The 25,150-nt window shown below is 42.6% G+C and overlaps 1 protein-coding gene across 1 annotated transcript in view; it reads right to left on the bottom strand.

Moving 5' to 3' along the window:
• LOC143148032 (UPF0489 protein C5orf22 homolog) overlaps nucleotides 1-25,150 on the bottom strand; it is a 476,738-nt gene that overhangs the window by 168,277 nt on the left and 283,311 nt on the right. The window contains exon 4 of the mRNA XM_076313877.1: nucleotides 6,768-6,883. Coding sequence (XP_076169992.1) covers nucleotides 6,768-6,883 — 116 coding nt within the window. The remainder of the gene's footprint in view (nucleotides 1-6,767; nucleotides 6,884-25,150) is intronic.

Here is a 25,150-nt window from a genome sequence, read left to right as displayed (position 1 = left end):
CGACTCTTTGTACTTAAAAATTGCCGAAAGATTGTACAGTACAGAGGGGTAATTTACGTGTTCCGTGTGCCTTTGAAAATGGTGGATACCACGATTATGTATATTTTCTTTTCAAACGGTTTGGAGTTTTCTGGTGCAAACTCTGTCTTTTTTTTTTTATATTGTAAGTTCTTTTCTCTGAAACACTTCACGATATAAATATTATTCCGTCATCTTTGGAGCAGATTAATTTTCGATCGCTCAATTTTGCGTATTGTAGTATTCGTACGTGTCATTTCGTCGATTATACATTGAAAAAGTAGTCTCTTCGCTTGTACGATAAATAATAGCCAGGATTTCTAAAGTGCATAGCTTTGTGCACGAGGTAAGGTAATTTGCTGGAAAACAATCGTGGCCTTATTTCTTCTACATCGTACACGACAAGTCATCTTAAACAGGGTATCGGTGCACATACGCTGCAGCATGTTACAAACATTTATTCTGTTTTCTTGGGACAACATCCTGTACATGATCTACTTAGTAGACTCTACTATGTACATGCACAGCATTCTAGCACGCGACAAGATCTTCTTTCGTCGTAGAAAACTTGATTTATGAATTAATTTCTCTCTCGTTGAATCCGAGTGTACGTTTTAATGGCCGCTCGAGCGTACGAGTTGTACGAAACGCGATCAAATCTTTCATAACACGAAAATCGAGTTGTTTCGTTTTCATTTAACATAACAGATCCTAAATAGCGTTTAACTACGTGGACACTGCAGCACGGTACAAAATCTTTTCTCATAAGGCAAACTCGAGCCATTATCATTCGACGATCATTCGGACTAACAGCACATCCTAAAGGTTATCTAGATTCACGAACGCTGGGTACAACACACGCTGAAATCTTTTCTCATAGAGGTAAAAATCAAACCGCCGAGTTGGCGTTTACGTGTACATCCTGAACACTGAGTGCATAGATATAAACAACACGCGACAAAATTCAGCTTCGTGACGTACGAGAAAGAATTATCTTGCAGACTTCTCGAACGTACAATTTATTCTGGGAACCGTGTAAAATGATATTCTTTGGCAATTTTTAACTCTAAATATCGACTTATCTCCCCACTTGGGAAAGCATCCTTCATTTCTAAATTTGCAAATATATAGTATGTTACAAAATCTGTTCACCGTGGCGAGAAAATCACGAGTTTGTTTCTTATATATAAAGAAAAACATATTTCAAATAAAGTCTATGCGTGAAAAATTCTCATTTATAGAGTACAATTGCATATTTCTTGTATTTCCGGTTTAAGAGTGTAGCTTCAACGGAAATAAAACAATCGTGTCCTCTGATTTTCAATTTTGGAAACCAACGCTAAGTACCTGCCACTTTCGGCCGATTATCGTTAAACGTTCGGAAAATATTGCATTTTCAGCTACAAATCTTCACAAGGACGAAAAAAATGGTAGATAACTTTCCTGCTCCCTTTATCGAGAACTCATGCTTCTATCTAACCCATACCCTTGACCCCACTTATCTCGAAAGTGGACTTCTCACGTTCGGAGTCTGGAATGTTGCTCAAGTGGTCTGCTTAGTTTCGAGGGAAAAAAATCGATTTTCTTTTTTAACATTTTCATAGAAATTCGACTCTTGAAACATTGTTCCACGGTACGAATCGAAGTCAAGGTCTTTGAGAAATTTTACTCAAAATTGAATAATGCAAAAGTAAGTCGAACGCTTTAGCAAAACTTTCTTCCTTTAATGGTATAAATAAAATCAAGTGGTCTGCTTAGTTTCGAGGGAAAAAAATCGATTTTCTTTTTTAACATTTTCATAGAAATTCGACTCTTGAAACATTGTTCTACGGTACGAATCGAAGTCAAGGTCTTTGAGAAATTTTACTCAAAATTGAATAATACAAAAGTAAGTCCATCGCTTTGGTAGAACCTTCTCCCTTTAACGGTACAAATAAAATCGATAAAGGGTATATAAGTGAATATTTAGCGAGAACCGGAGCGGGACAATTATTATTCCAACAAAAGAATTACGTATCACCAGCGATACACTACGAAGTGTAAGGTTAACGCGTTTACTTTCAAATAGGAGTGAACTCGTATCGGACGATCTGTCGCTAGATGCAACGAGTAAAAGTAACGGGCAATGGGAGTCTAAAAGAAGCATCTAAAAATCAGTATGCATCGGGGGGAACTGAACATTTATTCGTTCGAGAATAAAATATACGAGAAGCTGGTGACTGCGCGAAAACTGGGAATCTTTCCTTCCGAGAGTCTCGCGTTAAATAGCCAGCCAAGAGCCACAATTCGAGGCGTGTCTCATTGCGACACGATCTTCTCTTCGCAACTGTATGGAGATCACGTAACGCGAACGAATTTTTTTCTCCGACGATGCAAAAATCACAGACTTGGACCTTTCGTACGAGCTAGGATGCAACTGCGAGTGCAACGACGAACAATGGGCCAAATGCGTCAAAATACAAACTTAATTCGTATTGTAATACGATTAATAACAATGTTATTTCTGTATTATTCATTACGAAAAACATGATTTGACGTATGTTTTTCGAATTGTAAAATTTGATTTCAATAATCGTTTTTATGTCGAACTGTGTCTCGGATCTCGGGCGAGAAAGAGAGAGTGTATTTAGCTTATATCGATTCACATTTTTCGACAATAGAAACTTGTTTCTTTGATTGGGAAAACTTCGATGTCTGTCGTTTATTGTATAGATTAAAAAACAAAAGCGTATCGCAATATCGGTCAGAAATAACATATACTGCTGGTATGCATTTCAAACGATGGAAACTTTTGCATATCCCTACAATTTTAAAATAAATTCCTCAATACAAAACTCGGATTTCACGATCGGAGAGAAACCTTCAAATCGCTCCTTTCTTAACGCACAACGTTCAAATAACTATATTATGAATTCAGTTCCGATTTCGATGTTTCGAATACTGCTAAAATTTTAAATTAAACTCTGTACAAAAATCATATTTCATAATCGGAAAAAAAGCCTTAAAATCACTCCTACCTTAACGAACAACGTTCGAATAACTATATTACAAATTCAGTTTCCATTTCGATGTTTCGAATACCACTAAAATTTTAAATTAGACTCTCCGTAGACAAATCATATTTCATAATCGGAAAAAAAGTCTTAAAATCGCTACTTCCTTAACGAACAACGTTCGAATAACCATATTATGAATTCAGTTTCCATTTCGATGTTTGCCATACCCCTAAAATTTTAAATTAGATCCTCGGTAAAAAAAAATCGGATTTGACAGTCGTAAAAAGAAAGCCTTAAAATCGGTTCTTTCGCAACGAACAACGTGAAAATAACCATGCCACGAATTCGGTTTCCGTTTCAGCGGATCCGAAGCGTCGCGCGTTGTTCGCGCGCAGCCCCGGCGATTCGCGCGTATTTTTTTCCCCCATGGGCATCGCGAGTCGTCGAACGGAAATGCCGAAAGTCTCGATACTCGTATTCGCCGACGTAAAAGCCACGACAACACCGAGCAATCCGCCGTGGCAATAAAATCGGCGACAGGCCGTGAATTCGTGACACGACGCCCATAAAGGGATTTATGCGCACGTTCGAGCGGAACGAGCGACGAGATCGTCGTCAACGACGACGAGGACGACGACGACGAGGACGACGCCCAGGCCTCGCGGAGATCTTGCGAAACCCGTGTACACGTATAAGCTTAGTCGCGTAAGTATTATAGATGCGAGAGACGATAATTGCGGTTCCTGCGATAATGACCGGCTCGCTTCCCGATCCTGATTGCCGTAGCAACGATAACGAAGCGGTGGAAAATTAAACGTTTATCGTGGACATACTTTTCCGTGTTTAAATTATCGCTAAAAACTCACTCGCCGTCTTTTTCCACCATAACACGGGGCATACGGTGGCGAAGACTCGAGACCGCGACTCTCCAAAGTCCCTTATCGTATTTTACGAGCATCGTAGCTTACGGATAACGAATATCGTTCAACGACGCAATCTCGAACGCACACTCCCTAATTGGGGAACCGTAAAATGCCACTTTTCGAATTCGTTCGAACGCGAAACAAATTTTCATCGGTAGGTTACGATTGTTCACATCGATTATACCGTGTCTGTTTCTCAATCACGAGGACTGGTCTCGTATTGGAATCCACGCGGTGGATTCTGACGTTCGATTCCAATTCAAAATTTCGTATCGGGTGTTTTTCACCAAGGTGGAACGTATAGAAGTTGTAGAAGAGTCGTTCTTGAATTCTTCTACGGAAAAATTATTTGCGTCTTCTCTTTTGTAGCAAATTGGAAGAATACTTTTTTTACATCTGCGGTGAGGTACTTCATCGTGAAACACTATCGGTATTTTTGACATTACGAACACGTATTTTCTAATTGTGGGAGTATATCGAGTGGTTTTGGAATTTTTTCAGCAAAATAGACAATTTTTTCCAATACTTCTGGTATTTTAAAAATTTAATGGATGTGAAAATGGAATTAAAAAATACAAAAAGCTACTTTTAACACCTTACTAGTACGATAGTCCGAGTATACAAGAAAACTCTTCGCCGGTGTGATAAATTAAAATTTGAAGGAAACACACGTAAGTGGAAAGGATGCTGATTACAATCATTCCCAGCGCATAATCACTGATCGTACATAATCCGATGAAATTTAAAATTGTAATTCGAGAAAGTGGTGCAATTACCTGCACATATTAAAACCTAATAAATAATCAGAGTCTAATGGTAATCGAAATAAAATTAACGTGAAACAAAGTCGACTGCTCTCAAAACGAAATTCATAATATTTTACCACAAAGTCGTCTAATTAATATCGAATAAAATTTTAATTCTATAAGGGTCTGCAACGACCCCAAGCATCGTACGAACCTAATGGTGATCGAAATAAAATTTACGTGAAACAAAGTCGACTGCTCTCAAAACGAAATTCATAATATTTTACCACAAAGTCGTCTAATTAATATTGAATAAAATTTTAACTCTAGAAGGGTCTCTAACGACCCCAAGCGTCGATCCCAACCTAATGGTGATCGAAATAAAATTAACGTGAAACAAAGTCGACTGCTCTCAAAACGAAATTCATAATATTTTACCACAAAGTCGTCTAATTAATATCGAATAAAATTTTAACTCGAGAAGGGTCTCTAACGACCCCAAGCGTCGATCCCAACCTAATGGTGATCGAAATAAAATTTACGTGAAACAAAGTCGACTGTTCTCCAAGCAAAATTCATAATGTTTTACCACAAATTCGTCTAATTAATATCGAATAAAATTTGAATTCGAGAAGGGTCTCCAACGACCCCAAGCGTCGAACTCAACCGAAGTCGTACTGTAGTTGGCATTAAGAGTCGTGATGCAGGTTCTGGGTAACGTAGCGATGGTAAACTGCAAAGAAAGTTGCAGAGAGAGAGAGAGAGAGAGAGAGAAAAGAGAAAGAGAGAGGCGTCGGAATCAAGTAGTCGCTGGCAGAAGCGGGGAGAGAATCAATCGAGCCGATTGAAGATTGATTAGGCGGTTGCATCGACGTCCGAGATTTAGCATGCGATGCAATTTCTTTGCCGTCTGCCCTTTGTGCCAGGATCTTTGGCTCCTCGATCCTTCCGCATCCAGTCCCTTTTTCTCTCTCTCCTCTACCGATACCGGATCTCAGACCGGCACAGAGAACAAGCGAACGGACCGTTTGAATAGCGGCTCGGAAAATAGTTGTTGAGGCACGAATACTCGGAGAATCGATGCGCGAACAAAAGCAGGAAAAAAGCCATCGGGATCCTTTCATTTTCGAAACCACGGTACTTCCCGCCCCTCGATAACCACGCGATACGTCATCGCGTCTTTCGCTATCATCCGTGTTTCTTCGAATGAAATGTCGCGCGGTGGAGCATTTACACCGTAAACCTTCGCCGGAATTATTTTAACACGTGGTCAATCATTGGGATCATCGTTGCTACGTTCAAATTCATCCGATGTCGACGAAAGGAAATTCTAGCATTTTAAAGCTGGAATATTCTGTTCTCCCGATGTACGATACAACGGTAATGAACTGTAAAGGAAAGATTGATATCGTTTATTTACAGTAGATGAAAACTATTTAGCGAATCGTGTTTCGGAGAATAGTTGACGGAGAAACTTGTGTCGTGAAAAATGTTCACTTTTGACGAAGGATAACGTTTCCTAGGTGGATAAACATAAGAAATATTCGTATATTGTTTTTCTATGGATATGGTAATCCATGGTACTATAGAATACCGCTGTTCCGTCGTAATTCACAAAAAAAAGACACAAAATTGACACTATTCTAACCATTTCGTTCGAAACTACTGTGCATTAAAATCAAAAGGATCAAAATCTTGGAAGAAGGTTTTAAATCGCGCGCTCAAAAGTTCTCCGAAGTTTCACTATGGATAACCGCTGTTTCGTCGTAAACGAAACAGAAAAGAAAAAAAAGCAAAAATCGACGACCGTAGCGTCGATTTTTGCGCGATTTGACGCGAAATGGCTCTCTCTCTCTCTCTCTCTCTCTCTCTCTTTCTCTCTCTCATCGGCTCTAACACCGAGCAAACAGCGAACGCCAATGGAACGCGTTTAACACGGCCAATCCGATTACGGATTTCAATTTTCTCTGTCGAACGAAACTCATTTTAATCCCGTTACCGACCATGTGATTTACGACCCGCCGATGTAAATCGGCCCCCCGTTCACGAGTGTCCAATAAAACGTACAAATCGTGCAGACTCACCGCGCCGACTTCTCGCCCTCGTAACCCTGCAAGCTCCGGTGCTCCTCCAAATAGCCGAAGAGGTTTTCCAACTCGGTGAGCTGCTTGTTCCGCATCGTGGTCGCCTCCTTCAGAGCCTGCGAAGAAAAAGGGGAACGATCGTGAACCCACCGCGATAGTTGACCGGTTAATTCGACGAGAACCGATAATTCGAAATTATATCGCAAACCGAAACGAGAACGATGAAATTTCCACCCCTCTGAGACATTTACGCGGTTGAAATTTTTCACGTGCCAAACAGAGAGATTTATGCGATGCATGTTGCAACTTTCGTAGCGGAATCGCTCTTCCTTGAGGGAAGAACGTTCTTCGCGATGTATTCCATCGTGTCGAGATAAAACAGACACCCTGTATCTTTATCGATCGCAATCGGTCACGACGAATACATCTATACTGCGTCTTCAAACGGAAACAAATTCAACGCGAAACGATTCGTATAGAAGAGGGTTAAAATTCGAGAAATAAATTCGCGATATTCTACAAGAGCTCGAACGAATTTTTACGCGTGTCCCGACATCCTCGAATAGTTGCTCTCTAATGTTCCCCATTGGGAACATCTCGACGGACCGTGAATCGTTGTTTTCGAAACCGAGCACGTATTCTTATCCGTTACGTGACCGTTTCTGGGTTCCGTGTTAGAATACACTCGTTGGGTATTTCTCGAAACATTAAACGGGACGCAATGGATATCATATACATACGTCGGAACGTTTCGTCCGGAGTTTTTTTAGATTCAACGCGTCGACCGCCGCCCACGAGTCAACTCGTAACTAACGATCTGTCACCGGACGCCACCTACGAGTAAATAATTGATAATGGGCGTTCGAAGGAAGAATAAAAGTCAGCGTGCATTAAAGAAACGAATATTTATTCATAAGGGAATAATAAAATAGGTAACGAGTTATCTCGTGGTTGGACCGCGTTGCGTCCGGGAACCATTTCGTACGAGGCGCGCGGTTAGCAACATCGAGAGGAATTTATTTAGATCGCGTTTGAATTATTTTGCGGCGATATTTTTTCATACATCGCCGGAATGAAAACCGTGTCACCGATCGATAACACCGAATCGAGGATACGTTCTTCGTGAACACCAGGGGTGTTTATTTTATCTTCGAATCTGTATTCGTTCCTTCGTTTCATCTTCTCGGTGAACACACGGGGTGGAATATCTCACGAGCAACTGGTGCGATCGAAAAAATGTTTTCACGAATGTTGATATAAAGAAAATTGGGCCGAAAAAATTACTCACAAATGATTTCTTCGAGAACGTATTTTTGGTATCGTCGATACTTCGCGAGGTATTCCACCGTACGTAGATAAAACAAACACCCCGTATTTCAACCGATCACAATCGGTCATAACGAGTAGGTTGCCGTTGATGTTACGCGAGTCTTCAAACGTAAATACTCGAATCTCCATCGCCTTTATTAACATTTAAAACGAATAAAAATCTTCCGCGTTTTACCGTATTCTCCCCTTTCTCGCGATTACTGCACAACGCGTGCATAAAGTATACCAAACAAGCGATTTCCCAACAGTTCGCTCAAGTTTGCAACACGCTGGCGACGGAGGCACGCGTTATGTACATATGCCGCGCATAGAAGTGGTATCCACGATACGCGACGCGATTTACATAAATATAATACTTCTGCCTTTCGTTACGCCACCATCGGCGACATAAAGAATCTCACCTCAGGCGGGTACCAAAAGCCCCGGGAATCGTCCAAGACAAGAGCGCACCGTCAGCGATAGAAATAAATTCAAGGATCCGTCGTAGATAAATAATTCAACGGAATTTGTCCTTCTTTCCAATTTCGTCTCCCGATACGACCAATTTTTTCATTTTCGATTTCGATTTATGGTACACGAACCCTGTTTATCGTACATCGGAACGAACCAACGTCGAAGAGGTGCAGCGAATATTCGACTTCTGACTGCAAACGTTCGCCAGATACGATATACGATAAACTTAACGCGCGCATACGTTCGTAACGAGGTTCTCGATCGAATCGAATTTATTTCGAAACGGTGTTGCTTCGTAATTGTTTCAACTTTCTGTAATTTCTAATTTTATCTTGGAAATCGCTGATATCCTTGGAACATTCGAATACGCGATTAGCGAGTCGAAGAAGAGTACGAGTTTCGAATTACTCGCTTTCGAATAAACTCGGAATCGTGTACAAAGTGCTTAAAATTACACGTTGGGATCCAGAACAGTTGTAAAAGGAGTATCTGCGAGTTTAACGAACGCAACTTTTTCAATTATCTCAAAATGTAGTTTTACAGTCGCGTATTGTTCTTCGACTCACAGATCCATTTGCGATTGCTCTCTCAGTCCATAAGACTGAAGAACAATAAAAGACGCGATTATAAAATATAATTATTACTCCGTTTCAATCATAATACATACACGCAGAATCTACTCTTTTAAATGGATAAAAAACCAGTGGATCAAAGTCCACAGTGTAGACGAACTTTTCGATTCAGAACTACCAGTCCAACCTACCAACACAGTCATTTAATATCCACTTGGGACACCTTGCGTAAAAACTGACGAAATACAAGGACGATGTCGAAACGTGGCCACGGTGGTGAATATTCAACGATGACGTGGAAACACATGGTCGGGGATTTAGAGATCGAACGTTCGATACGATACTAAAAATGAACTTGGCCCCGGTACAAAGACCGGGTGACCCTTTCGAAGAGGTTGCGTGGGTTTTCGAGGATCTCGAGAGCGGATGCTCCGATAATCGAAGCGTACCTGTGTCGAGAAGTTGCGTTGTTTCGTTGCACGATTCGGAGACTCTGAGAATCGAATTCGACCGGAAGGGGTTGCAACGTGGCGCGTGTTCCGTTCTCGAACCGATCTCCGGTTGTTCCTCGGTAAAGAGAAAAAGAGAAAGAAAAAAAAAAGAAAGAAAAATCTCCCCGTACCACCGAGTAATAATTACGCAAAGCACCGCGCGAGAGCAAAGCCGGTAGGCGGAATGCACACGCAGAAAGCAGCCACGCTGACGCGGCTCGCCAGGGGCGTTAACCTCGGGCCAGTGTTTTCCAAACAAATAAAATCTCCCCGCGTGGCAATTAATAGAAAATGCTTGCATCCGCTATTAAAACGGCCCACTCTCGAGCACGCGGATGTACGCGGACAGTTTCTCAACGCGGCTGCGACGCGATGGTCAACGTCTCGTTCACTCTCTTTCGAGATACGTCCGATCGGTGTTCCGCCATGAAGGTTCGCGCGCAAAACCGTGAAGGTTGTGCCCGTCTACCCTTAATTGCAGCCGATGCACGACGGAGAGGGAGAGGGGTACAATGGTGGACAAGAACCGAGACAAAAGGAGGATGGAAGTTCCGTGGAACAAAGAAAGGGGACGAAAGAACGAAAGAAAGAGGGAAAGATCGATAGGTTGGTGGAAAGAAGAGGAACGTGGAGGTATAAAACTAGCGAAGGTAGTAGCGTCCCTCGAAAAATAAAATCGGTTTTCCGATAACTGGTTATTTGCTCGCACAAGTGGCTCGCTGACTGGGCGAGCACATCGAAAGCGGTTTTCGCGTGTAATATTATCGAGTTATCGATACGAGAGAGGAGAGAGAGGGCATTGATCGGCTACGGGAGGGACATGGGGCGAGCACGACGGGAGGCCGAGACAGCCGTAGAGGGTGAGACCGGTGGGGGTGGAGTAGGTGGATACGAAGGATAGGGCGGGTGGAGTGGGGCCCGGGCGAGCGTGCATTGCACGAGCACAATATATCCGCGTGATTACAATATGTCGGTGCTCGAGAGACCAATATCAACCTGAAGTCGGCTCAGCCAATGCTAATAATCCCTATTGTTGGTGTCTCCACTCGACTGCCTCCCCGCGATCGGATACATCTTGTTTCGAAATTTCGAATTGCCTCGTCCTCGAGCACCCTGCGTGTCTCCTCGGTCCCTCCTCCGTGGAACTTTTCGACGCCAGATCCTTCTTTTTTCTTTTTGCCTTTTTTTTTTGCGAACCGAATCCAACGAGACATCCAACTTGGTCCTCTGAATCTGTTCCGTTCGTGACGATTTTCAATGATTAATTTTCCCTCGACGAGCTGCATTTAGTGGCTGCATTTTATCGAGCGGATCTCTTCGCCGAGACTTTGGTAGCTCGATTGCTTCACTGTTTCCAAATGAGTATCGGTAGTTCGCGGATACTACTTTAGGGAACGACGGTTGTTTGTATTTTTCGTGAATATAATCATTGAGAATCTTCCGTTCGCAAATCCGTCCGTTTTCGTCGAGAATTTAACTACGGAGGATGTTAATTGATAGTTAATTGATCGAACATTTAGAGTTTGTTTTTTAAAGATCATTTATCGATTAACGATTTGAAGTTCACGACTTGAATAACCCGATTTATTAGGATATCAAAAGAAGAGTTCCACGACTGTCACGCTCATGGGTAGTCCTTAATCCGAAAATTACTATCTGAAAATAACTATCCCTTAGTATCCACAACTATCGGAAGGTTTTGATTACAAATGTTTGCTCTTGAATCATATTTGCTACTGGGATTTGCCATATTTACATCGGTGTTAGAACCCTTGAATTCGTTAGGACAGTTCATCGAACGAAAGACTCGAGTCAATTCCTTTCCTTCCGAATATTCTCGAATTTTTATAATTAGACAATTTACATTTTTCTCTAACTAACTTGTTTACAAACAGTTGCGAAGAAATTACAATCATACCGTGGTAACGTACATCGAACTGCCTGGACAAAATCCTAGGCTTCAACGACCCAAAAAAATGTTTAAATCACCATTCGAAGAATTCTAAAGAAAGAAAACCGCGGAGGAAAGAATTGTTTCCTAAACTTCTCCTTCTCGTCTGTTCGAGTTCTCCGAAGCTCGTCGATATTGTTTATCGGTGAGGCTCCATTGTATCGCGATACGCGTATCGTGTATCGTAAATTAAATAAAATGGTTAAAATGTGTCCCCGTGCGTCTACAGGTTTTAATTACTCGCTACCGGTCACCGCAGTGTCGCGAATCGTAACGTTACCCGACTCGCAATCGTGAGGCGTCACGGACGGTGAACAGGAAATTGGCATAAAGTCTGTAATCGAGGCAGGAATCGATCGGCAAAGATTGCGTTTAACGAACGATAATTGAGTAATCGTTTGGTTGCACGAGAACGCGTTAAAAGCAAGGGCCGGTAATGGCGACCGGGTAAACGACGAAACAACTCAAAGTTGTCCTCGACGTTTATGCTCGGTGTCTGCGTCCCGAGCCGCCTTTCACACGTCCCACACGAAAGACGACGAAGCTCGATCTCTTTCAAAACAATTACGCATTCTTCGGCGCCAGTTCTCCCACGTCGACATTATCGTCTTGGCGCAATGTTATCCGCTTGCCTACACCGTTTTCAGAAAAGACCGCCATAGCTGCGCGTTTAGAGCCATCATTTTCGATGATTTACGTGCGAAAAAGGAGACACCACGTTCCCGTTACTTAATCTTCGCTTCGATCCGCGGACAATCTCGTCTGACGCAACGTTATTGTCTCCTACGTACGAACATCCTTTTTGACCGCATTTGCGTTTTTTAATATTTATCAGTTTTTCTTTTTATATTCCAGGTGCCAACAGGAGACGCGCGTGGCTGGCTCCGATGCAGTGAGTACAAACGTAATCGAACGCGAGAATTAAAGGCGGTATCGATGCACCGGTATCGATTATTTAAGATTCGTCGGTCTGGAATATTAGTCGCGAATGCGAACATTTCGTTCGACGTGGAATTTTATTTAACGTTGAAGTGCTTTCTATTGGACGCGAGAATTGTAAAGAATTGTGAGTACATTGTATTGTAGGAGTACAAGGTTCGAAAGTATACTACTTACGAGTATAATTGACCTTTTTACGACACGGTTAATTCGAAATTAATACATTCCTGCTTCGAGTTCGTTAAACTATAAGGAAATTGTATTAGTTTGCACCGTGTTCGAAACAGTGTTTCTAAACTAAACGTGTTAGAAGTGGATCGAGCTGAAAATACAAACTTTCGAAACTCTTCGAGGCGATATTAAACCATTATTCTTCGAGTTAAACGCAACGAACGCGACGACTCAAAGATAGGTGGAATTTTTCAAAACGGAATTAAGAAATTAGTAACAACCGGGCGACGATCGTTAAAAGCAATAATCGAGTATCGTTATCTATGCACGGAAAACCGTCTTCCGAAACACTATTACTCGGCAGATAGGCGCGTACGAGTAACGCGAAGTATCGTAAAACGTATCCCATCAAGTGTAGGTACCGATATGCTCGATCCTATCGCTACCAGCGATATTCGTGGTGTAATTGCGCGAAACGTTCTTTCAAAGCCCCATGGTATCGTGCCTCGTAATTACCATCGACGATTTACTCGTAAATGTGCGAATTACATAGTTCCGAAGTTGTACCGGATCATAATAAACGATAATTATCGATTAACCGTCCGGTAATTGGTGCAATATATCGCGCGCGATTTCATAAAAGCGTAATGTAAAAATTGGCAGCGATTTTTGCGATCGTTACACGGCAATCTTTGAGTGTCGTTTCTCGTGTCACACCGACATCGTGGCGCGTTCGTCGTGAGTACGCGCGCGCGCGCGCGCGCATTTATACGTTCACGTGTGTGCATTTCATTCCCACGACACGGCCAACGTACATATTGAGTTTATTTTACGATCGACACGCATGATTAATCCGCTTGTAGAAATCAAATAAGGGCGCAATTTCCAGCGCGGGTATCGCCCGATCGCGGAGCGTGCTACGACCGCCGAGCGGTTAATTATCGACGATTAATCGAACCGATCGGGTTTCTCGGCCAGCTTTTAAATGTGCATAAAGATTTAATTGGAGGCTCGTACCGTGTCTTACAAAGATGCGCCACCGGGAGCAATTTAAATTCGATCTATTCCGGATCGGGCGGTGCGCGAGGCCGTTATCATACGGTCGCTCGAAACCGGAGCACCGAGTATCCCGATAACGAAAGGTGACTCGATGCTTATCGTCGAAATGTACGGCCCGATAAGAGGCGCATCGACTCGTTAATCAGTCCCCGTTACACCAATACGCGCCCGCTGCACCGAGAGGCGTGTTCAATTAGCTCCGCGTACCCGGTTACAATATTAATTAACGTTAAACCGTGGCCGCGCGGCCGCGTCGCGCTCTCCGAATTCGCTTAAGGGTAAAAGCTTTATGTCAACGGGGACAGTTCACGGGGAACGTGGCCGAGATAAAACTCGCGCGGTCGTTGTACGCGGGTGCGAGATGCATCGAGTTTTCGTTCTACGTTCGAACGCGCGTGTACCCGAGTACGGTTGAATTTCGACGATCTGTTCCGTGGATTCACGCGAGAACCGTGAATAGAAACCGTGGACGAATAATACGACGCGAGATATCGAAAACCGTCGACGAGAAGACCGAGCGAAACACGTCAGGCAAGTAAATAATATTTGCTATTACTCGCGCGCGGCAGATAGGAATGGTAATGTACCGGATAACGATAGGAATGATGTAAACTGATCCCCGGATAACTGATCAAATCTTGACCCGGGTAATCGAGTAGATGACACTTCGCGACACGAATCTTTTTCGTCTTCATTTGAAACCTAGGAGAGGTTCGTTTCGGCTTGTGACAGCATATTGTGCACGTGTGCGCGGAGATTTGCATTTGTACGATGCACGGTGATCCCCGGATAACTGATCAAATCTTGTCCCGGGTAATCGAATAGATGACACTTCGCGACACGAATCTTTTTCGTCTGTTCAGCATTTGGAACCTCGAGGATGTTTATTTTAGCTTCAAAGAGTGTATAGTATACGTATGATTTACAGTGATCCCCGGATAAATGATCAGATCTTACCTCGGGTAATCGAATAGACAACATCGCTCGATGTTACTCTTTTTCGTTTATTTAGCATTTGAAACCACCAGGTGATTTATTTCTATTTGCAAGAGTACATTGCACACGTGTGTGTGTTTAGATTCGCATTTGTATAATACACAATGATTCTCGGATAACTGATAAAATCTTAACCCGGGTAATTGACTGGACGACATATTCCAACGTTGCTCTCTTTTTTGTCTATTTCGTATTTGAAACCTCGAGAAGGTTTATTTATTTCAGCTTATGAGAGTATATTGCACAGGTATGCATTTGATAATCTTATCACGTGATTCGTTTTATAATTTGCTAATTATATATCTCCATATTTGCTATTGCGACGCTGGTAATCTCCGGATAATTGATCAAATCTTAACTCGTGTAATCGAATAGACGACACCCTCCAATATTGCTCCTTTTTTTCTATTCAACACACGTCTACACAGTGCGCAGATCGCAGATGTACGAGTGTATAGATTTACATTTGATTACCTTATCGTAATTCATTTTCTAACGTCGGTAATTACACACGTACCTCTAGATACGCAGATTACATTGCTCGAAGAAGATAGAAATGCACGTCGTAATGTTCGGGATTCTGCCATTATCGTTTTTATACTGAGCGATAATTGCAAACTTTATTCCACGCGTGTTCTTGATTAATGTTACTCTTCGAGGATCGTAGAGTTCGCATTACGAAACAAAACGATTCATATCGTCTCATTTGTAGCTACATTGTCGTCCCATTGTTACTCTTTTTCGCTAAAAATAGCCGTACCTTCTTCGAATAATCGATTATAAATTATCAGTTTGCATTTGTGATTAGTATCGATGGTACGAATAATGCAACGTTCGAGTGGTGTGAAATAAACGCAAATACGGGTAATAGAATTTTGAAATAGAAACAATGGTGAACGAATTCAAGAGCGAGGTTTAAGAGAAGCATTAATTTTCATTGACGAAAGTAAGAAAATGACGAGACTTTTTTCAACAATGCTTAGCGTATCGTAAGAAAATCTTGTTTTAATACTACGCAAGCGCGCAAGGAACTCGGTTACACCGGGTGTTTTAAAATATATTTATTAATAGTCGTATCTGAATAATAATAGCGTTTTCTCGAACATTGAATTCATGGTTCCGAGTTTAGATATGCTTTTCTGATCGTGATTTTTAATGCCTTTGCGTGAGAATACATGAATGTATAAATCACGGTGCTCTTATGATGTATATGTTTTTATAGCAAGCAGAGATGCTAATCAATGGTAATGCATAGCAATTATTCCTCTAAGTGTTTGTGGTGTACAATGGGGTTTAAAAATTCATAAGAATTTTGTTGAGAATAAACACAGGGAATATAGTTGAAATTTTAACGATCAATCTGAAATAATTTTAGTGCGCGGCTGTTATTCAATGGAAATTTGAATACGCGTATCGAGATTCCTTCATTAATACTATTATTCAAAGCTATTCAGTTGTCAGTTAGATATATTTTCAATTCATATTTTTAGAAACTGCCGACAGCCACTTTCTATTCCACGTGCAGCAAACTATTATATAGCAAATTGTCGTCGCTCCTGGCATTAACTCCGACTGCAAGTCACGGTATATTAAAAACAATATTTTCAAGAATCGATAGTCGCTTGCGAGAAATACGAGGAATACAAAATATTATCGTTAAAATTGAAGATTGCTTTAAAGTCGTTTCGGACGAATTATTAATCAAGAGAATCGAACCGTGTAGTCTTCGAAACTATAAAACTGAAAATATTTCCATAATTTTATTACCACCTGGAGAGAAAATTATACTTCAGCGAAGAAAACCGAAATGGCATCGAAGTCTCCATCGATGAGAAATAAAACGTTTGAAAAAATCGATCCAACGTTTTGTAAAAGTACAAGGCCAACGTTAAACGGAGAATTTGTCTTTCGAAATGTTTTCTCGGGGCGAAAACGATGCAGCCGTGTTTATCGATGATAGCTAATCGGTGATCAATGTTTGTATGACTTTTCACGATTCTGATAATTTGCGAAAAGTAAACGGGAATTCGCCTTGCGATTGATTCTCCGAAATTGCACGTTCAAACGGATAGAAAGAAATTGCTGGAATTGCGTGTTTACTTTCACTAAGCGGATGGTCATTTTCGCAATAACCGTGTGGGAAGTAATTACTAAGTATACATTACGGTTCGTTGCACCGTGAAAACAACGGTTTCGGTAAATCCTGCGGTAAATAGTGTTGGAGTTAGCGGTAATTGTGGCCCGGTGAAGCATAATATCGGTATTTGCGCCGAGAATCAAAATAATTGTTGCAACCGTACTTTCGTGGACAATTTATCGAACTTATCGTTCGAGAAAGAAATACATCTATTATTTTCTTATAAAACGCGAAGTTTGTCAAAAACTGTCATATCGGTAAATAAGAAAGAAACATGGATTTAAATCTCATCGTTCAATTCTTGAGACTAAAAATAGTACAAACTGGATAAGAAACTACACAGAGTTACTACTTATTTGTAAAACGCATTTCAAGAAAAGAAATTCGTTAAAATCTTCGAAGAAGTATAAATCGAAAAAATCGTCATCCTGTTCGTAAAATTAGACACGAAGTTGCGAGAAGATCGTGAGAAGCTACGCAAAGTTCGTTTACAACATTCGTTTAAAAAAGCACGTTGCACGTTATTTATATCCCGACGTTGTTATTCGCGTTGAAATTGGGAAAAAGCGTACGTGTTTCTCGTGTGGAAAATTTCTTCTTCCGAAACGGGATGCGTGCACGGCACCGATACCGGCGATGCACAAATGCACAAATGCAGAAATGCATCGTGGAAAAATGAAAGATACCGCGCGCGCAGCGCGTGTTCTCTCTCAATCGTCGATCGTGTACCGTGGCATTGGTTACATGGAAAACTACCAATAGTCGATAAATAGCGATCGACGATCGTCGACGCGGTTAACCGCGTTTCCCTTTGCTATTTCCCACGTGTTTCCACGTGTTTCCTTCACCCAGTGCCGTAGGATGGAATTCCAGTGGTCCGTATCGACATCGGCGGAGGAGAGTACCGTTCGTTTATCCCACTCGCGGCCAGCCTACACGCGCCTAGAATGCGCTGAAATAATATGATTATGCTAATGGGACAGGACAGAAGTAAAAGGGGGCAGAGGATGGATTCTATTCAATTATACCCGGGTAGCGACGCGATCGGCAATAATTATCGGTTACGCGCCATTCATCTTGATCGGCATTAAAAGACGTCGCGTAACTCTTATTGTTACTACCAGCATCGACACCTCCGTCGTATGTCTTTTCCCCCCCTTTGTGCTCGTGGCGGCCACGAGGAAAGAATGTAATTTACGGGACGATTTGTAATATACCGCTCGGTGCAACTGTACGACCCGAGCGAGTATTTAAAGCGGGACGACAAGGCAACGGGAATAAAGCTGTAAAGGCTGGATCGGTATTAATGCGAAAAATTCAGGCCAACCGTGCTGGCCTTGAGACACTCCCACTTTCTTCCCTGGGAAAGTCCTCGTAGATCCCGATGGAAAATCTTCGACTCGCGTACGTTCGGAGCACGTCGGGGTGTTTGAGAACGGGTTCGAGACTTCGGTCCGCACAATAGGTTAACACGCTCGCAGCAATGTTATTGTACGTTTCGATGGATCGTTTCTTACGATTAACAGGTTGGGCGAGATAGGTGTAAGCTCGATCCAAAGTGCAAGGTCGGTTCGTAAATTCGTGCGCATTTATGTCACTGCTCGCATTATAAATCCGCGTCGGGACGTTTCTGTTTCTTTCGTACGATTGTAACCGGCGCGACACCTTATTGGAAAATAATCCGTACGAATGCCGATAATCGGTAGAAATCGTGCGTCATTGTTTTTTTTTTTTTGTTTTTCGAACGAAGAGGAATTATTGGCTTCGATCGCGAGAATGTAGTTGCTGAAAAAGAATTTCGAAAGGGAATCAAAGTCGAAAATATTTTTATAACGACGATGTGTACTCAAAGAATATTTTTATAGCGACAACACGAGCTCGAAGAATATTTTCGTAACGACGCGATACGGACACTTCTCCATCGAAGATCGTACACCGCTACGTTGAACGTAAAGTTTCAACGCAAAATATTTATTTCTTCGCTATTTTTCGTCTTTAACCTTTCCGATGCTACGATCGTGTGTAATAATTGGTACGCATGTGCGCAATGGACGCTTGTACACGTTCACCACGTTAGCTACGCGGACATGTTCACGCAAAGTATTCATTCAGCGCCGAGGCGTGCCACAAACAATTATTCCGCGCGTACGCAACACACTCGTCAGACGTACGTAGCATAGAAAGATTAAACTTGTAAGATTAACACGTCGAATCCCATGATGGTCGCTGGTAATCTACGCGACAAATGTTTTTTTAACTGTCGTCGTTACACACCTGGGTCATTTCCAACACGGACGAACGTTCGCATCGTTCGATTGTACCGTGTGGTACAATTTCGCTTAGAAATCGGAGAAGGTACGATAAATGAACAGAATCCACGTTCGAAATATTTATGCGAGTAAATCACGTATCCGTTTGGATCCAGACACGGTCTTTCCCGTGACCGTCCAAACGGTTAGTATTATTAAGCTTAAAGGTTAGTATTGCTAAGCTCGCCAAGGAACAAACCCCGTGTAAACTTTTGCACTGCCTTTAGTGTCGTTAGCGATGCCACGAGATAACGAATACACCGATAAACTATTAAACGTGAGATATTTGTACTCTTTACGGTACACGTCGAACAAACGTCGGGAACAAGCTGAAATGAAGCAAACTATCGTGTCGATCGACGCGTTAACAGTGTTTCCAGAAGGCGTTGAAAGAAATCGGTGAACGCGGGAAGTTCGAGGGAGCGGATTTCGCCGAGGCGCGGAATAATCGTCGGTCGTAAAGACGCGGAATACGGATTCAGCTGGCGTGCCGTTAGAAATTAGGCAACGCGGCGGGCAGAGAAAGTCGTGGTTTAACAAGGGCTCTGAAAATTGCGGGCGGATAAAGGTTAACCGCGTCGAGAGCTGGGGCACGGTAAAATGGAGAAAGGATCGTTATAGCTCATTAGCCTTATCGTCTGTTGATCGTTTAACCTCACACCATTCCGCTGGTCTGGCAACGGGAACATCTATTCGAGAATATTGGAATTTTAATAGAGCATCAACTCGAAAGGTAGAACCAATGGGGCGCGGGCACGGGACGCCCGTGGATCGGGGCCCTAATTGTGCGATTAAGGCACGCCGATCGACAATTGGGGTTCGCGCGGCGCGTTGTGGCGCGGCGTGGCATCACGAACAGATCGGCTAGGAAAAATCGATCTTCGGCGTAATAAACACAGACCCGTGTGACGTAAGACAATAAATTCTGCAAACGAGGCTGCGCGGCCGACCGAAAGGTCGCCACACGACGGAACGATCGTCGCTATTCCCTCGGTTGATTTATGTACCCGCGAGAGATCGTGAAGATCGCTATACCCGATTCGAGAGACAAGTGAAATAAATGTCAAGACAGAGGGGGGGAGGGGACCAGGATCCGCGGAAATCTTGCCCGTCGATGTGTCCTGGCGCCAGAGAAAGCTCTCGCCGCCATTTCTCTTCTTTTTTCCATGTTTGCTCTTTAAGTCGGATGCAATCCCGCGGCAAGAAACATCTGTCGCGATTGGTAAATCGCATATTCAGTTTGATCGATAGTTTCCTACGGTACGAGAGTCGTTATTGAGCGAGCAACGTTGTCGCGTTAAGGGAAATTAATTGACCGGGAATTGTATCCGCGTCAAAATATTTGACGTTCGGATGCACGGAGTTTATCAAGGGATCGACGTTCCATCTCTGTCGAACGAAACGCGATAAATGGTGACACGCAGATTGTACGAAATTACTTACGCGAGAGAGAAAAACGACGTAATAGAATTTCCGATGCACACGATGATAAAGTGTCCGGTGTCTTCATTTATTATTCTAATTAAGCTCGGTCTTTCTTGTATACACTCGTAACTCTAGAAACGTTTCTCCGAAGATCCTATCGAAAGAAACGGAACGTATGCGTTCGAGGACACGCTATTAAGCTGGTTAACTCGCTTAGCTCTAACGGGCCGCATCGATAGTTTTATTTTCATGAAAAATTCTCACCATCTTTCTCGTTCCTATCGGAGGTGTCGGTTCTTATTGAAAAAATCAATTTGCTTGAAAATCGATCGCGGAAGAATCGATCTATCGGTGTCAAAAATTGATCTTCGAGAACACTCGATTCACGATATCCAAACGTGAGTTCTCGTACTCGAAGTTTCGTTCGATTTTCCGTTTCATTTTTATTTTTCTATATTCGAAAATCTCCATACACTTTAATAGCATTCTTCTCTCGAAATAAAAGTGTAGTGTTATAGACTTGTAAAGTTCAATAACGTTCTTCTCTTTTATTTTGTTTCTATATTTGATCATTTCTATCAATTCAATATCGTACTTCCCTCTTCTTATTTTTCTAGATTCAATATTTTTTATATATTTCAATAACGTTCTTCTCTTTTATTCTTCTCCACATTCGACATTTTCTATATACTTTAACAACGTTCTTCTCGTTCATTCTTCTCCACACTCGACATTTTCTATATACTTCAACAACGTTCATCTCATTCATTCTTCTCCACATTCGACATTTTCTACAAACTTCAACAACGTCCATCTCATTCATTCTTCTCCACACTCGACATTTTCTACATACCTCGACAACGTTCCCCTCACTCGTTCCTTTCGAAGCTCAACATTTTCCATACACTTCAACAGCGTTCTTCTTCTCTCATCTTTTTTTTTCCCCTGTATATTCCATCGTCTACCGGTTCTTACTTCCAATTAATCTCTTCCCCCCAGAGGGACGTATCCCGGAGGGGATACCGGTCCGTCTCCTAATTGCACGACCGGACGACGACAGATTAATCGCGATCGTGGTCGTTCGTCGTTATTCGGCGAACGCCGCGGCGCGAGATCGACACGATCCATATTTATGCGTTCCGATGATGCAACCACACGTGGTCGCGGACGCTTGTTCACGGCACACCTGGTTGGCGGCGATTTAGCATAATTCATGCCGCGCGCGGTACTTCGCAACTCTCGCGCGCGCCTCGGTGTCCCTTCCGCGCGCTCGATTCGCCCTGTCTTCGTTCAAAGGACGCGGAGAGCCTACTTCGATTCGAATTCACAGACGGGCGTGATGCCGCGCGACACGTGACGCTCTCTCACGTGTTTCCGCGCCTTCGATCGCCTCGCCGTTTGTCGGTTAATTTCGTCCACGCGTAGGACTCGTTCGCGGATAATTGCTTCCCTTCGGTCCGTGGGCGTTATTGTTGCGTCATTAGCATTATCGTCGCGATAACGTCCGACGACGATGTCCCACCACGAGGGTTCCGAGTCTCGACTTCTTTTTTTTCTTTTCTTTTTTCTTTTTTGTCGGGGTGGATCGCAGGTGCAACGACACGCAACGAAACTCGAACGAGTGGGTAGAACGAAGAGTCCACGAATTGCACGGTTGATCCTCGAGCGACGGACTCACGGGTCCGTTCCGACCCAAGTCTGAATTTCATTAGTTTTCACTCGAATGCATGGGTCTTCATCGAAGTTTCACGACGGTATTGGATATACAAATTCTTTGTTGTTTCTTTTTATCACTATTCGTTTTTATACATTTATTCTTTATCAAGCCGAACGTCCGTTGGCTTCGAGTCCAATTTTATTACTTTTCACTCAATTTATGGGTTTTCATCGAAGTTTCGGGCTATTAGATGTAAAAATTCTTTGTTTTTTTATATTGGTGCTTGTTTTTGAAAATTTATTCTTCCGTTGTTGTTCATGTTTGGAAATTCATTTTTTATTATCGTTGTTGAATCTTGTGGCGACAGCGAACGCGTGAAGTATTACTATTGTTGTATCTAGTGTGCGAATGTACTGTTCGGAGCTGAGAAGATGACACCTGGAAGAAGTTTTATTGGGTCGGACTTTTGAAAAGCTTCGATCAAGCAATGTATGAGGTCAAGATTATGCCATTTTTTAAATGACAGGCTTCAAGGGGGTTGTTTCGATTATTTGAATGCATCGACTCTTTATCCAGAAAATCGACTGTCAAAAATTCTTGGCATTGAAGCATTCCATACTTCTTTAACATTAAGATACATTAACAAGCCCTACGAGTTCAAGCTCTATAAAGTTTTCCTCTAATTCGAGTAAAATAGTTAATATTTTCCAGTCGTGAACCAACGTAGAACAATACGTAAATTAATTCACCGATAGAGAAAAAGTCGTACAAGAAGGCCGTTCCGTGAACGATAAATATTTTGATTCGCGTGCGTATTCCTCGACCACGATTCACTCGAGCAAAAATACGCAAAGGAACGTTACTACGGAAATGTTAATTTCGAGATTGAATTCGATAAGTCGCATCGTTCGCCGAAGCGCAAACCGTCGATAGGTACCGGTACCAAGCTACGTTCGTAGAATTACGATTAAGACAAAGGATAGAAAATTTGTTCGCGCGAACACGATACGGAAACGGTGGAACAGTGAAATTAAATCTAGAAATTGCAATCCCGTGCCACGGTTCTCGAATGATTAACGCGACACGGAAATACATTACAGAGCCGTACAAGATTTTGCATCCTCTGGATGTGAGTCTCAAATGACCCGAAGGTGCAACCACGACCGGCAACAATTTTCATTTTTCCACAATTGCTATCACTGCTTCTCTCGCGTTCGTTCCAAAATGACACGCTCGAGTGTACGCGAGCCAGCATGGAATCCCGAGCCACTTAATACGCGTTTAAATCAAGCACGGCCACGGTTATCTCGGAACAGGTACCAGCTCCGAAACGTCTCGGAAATAAGGAGTGAATCGTTCGTAAATATCCCGGCGTATGGCTGCGAACGTATCGGATGATTGTCTTGTATCCCGCCGATATATCTACACACCCTCGATTTAATGCTCAGTCTCAAAGGCCAGCCAAGCGTGGAATTTGTTTGACAAATGGCATGGAACTAGCGCTAGTACGGGCTAGTACGTCCTTGGAGGAAATCGCGTTCTCCAAGTTGGCGATACGTTTGGCCAAGCGAGCGATTAATGTAAAGCGAACGCAACCAGCGAATGCACTCGCGCGTTGCTCGAACGGCGCAGAACCGTCGCGCGAATTCCCGTTTATGAATCGACACAGAAGCGACGGCCACGGCATCACCATAATCAGGCCTAGAAAATACGCATTGCCCGCGACCGTTTTAATATTTCATCGACAACATTGGAAAACGACTACAGCCTGTATAGTAAACGTTCAACGTTAATCGTAAGAGGAAGTACGTAATGGACTGGTACGTGTTATTCAAGGTGTATGGAAAGTATTTTTACCGAAGGTGGAAGATATACTTACAGAAGTTAGAAGGTATATTTGCAAGAGGTTCTTGGAATCGACAAGAGAGTATCGTGGATCGAAAATTCTTTCGACGAGCGAAGTTTTATCAAAGATTCTTTTACCGATAGTTATTCTCGATTGTAGAAATCGTGCATCTTTCGACGCCATTTGTTTCGTATCGCGTTGATGAATTTCTGGCAATACGCAATTTCGAAACAACGCGAGCTTTCGTTACAGAATCGTGTATCGAACGTTTCTTTAATGAGTAAATCTTCACGAACTAGCCACGAGTATTGGTGTTCTTTAAATCGTGCCGTTTCTTCCGTGTCGCGTTAATAAAATTTCCGGCAATGTGTATCATCGGATGGATGTCGAGAGATTTCGTCGAAGTATCGTGCGTTAAAAATTCCGAGTGAATCTTGATTAAGGAGACACGTGGAGGCCGTATTTCTCGGTTGCCATTTCTTCCGTGACGCTTGAATAAAATTTCTGACAGCGTGCAACCTCGAACCGACGTCAAGGAGTTACATTGCAGCTTCGTGTGATCAAAATTTCTTTGACAAGTAAATCTTTATTAACGGTCCACGCGTATTAATGTCTCTCCGATCGAGGTAGTCGTGTTTCTTGCGTGCCCTTTTTTCCCCGTGTAGCGTCAATAAACATTCCGGCAGTGTGGATCTTCGAATCGTCGACGAGAAGTTTCGTTACAAAGTCGTACACCGAAAGTTCCTTCGACGAGTAAATCTTGATTAAGGGAATACGCGTGTTAGTATTCTTCCGATCGTAAAAATCGTACCTTTTCCGCGCCATTTTGTCCACGTCGCGTTGACAAAATACACGACAATACGCAATTTCCGATCGACGAGAAGAAATCGTAGAATCGTAAATTCAAACTTTCACGCGACGAGTAAATCTTGATTAACGAGTTGGGCGTACCGAATCGTTTCCGTCGTGCTCCTGGTGTGCCATTTTACCATTCTTCGAACGAAGAAATTTCAAACGATACGCAATATTCGTTATCGAGGACGTGCAA

This window comes from Ptiloglossa arizonensis, chromosome 6 (assembly GCF_051014685.1).
Source record: "Ptiloglossa arizonensis isolate GNS036 chromosome 6, iyPtiAriz1_principal, whole genome shotgun sequence".
Taxonomy (NCBI): domain Eukaryota; kingdom Metazoa; phylum Arthropoda; class Insecta; order Hymenoptera; family Colletidae; genus Ptiloglossa; species Ptiloglossa arizonensis.
Note: the sequence above shows the minus strand (reverse complement) of the source record. Positions and strands in the feature narration are given on the sequence as shown.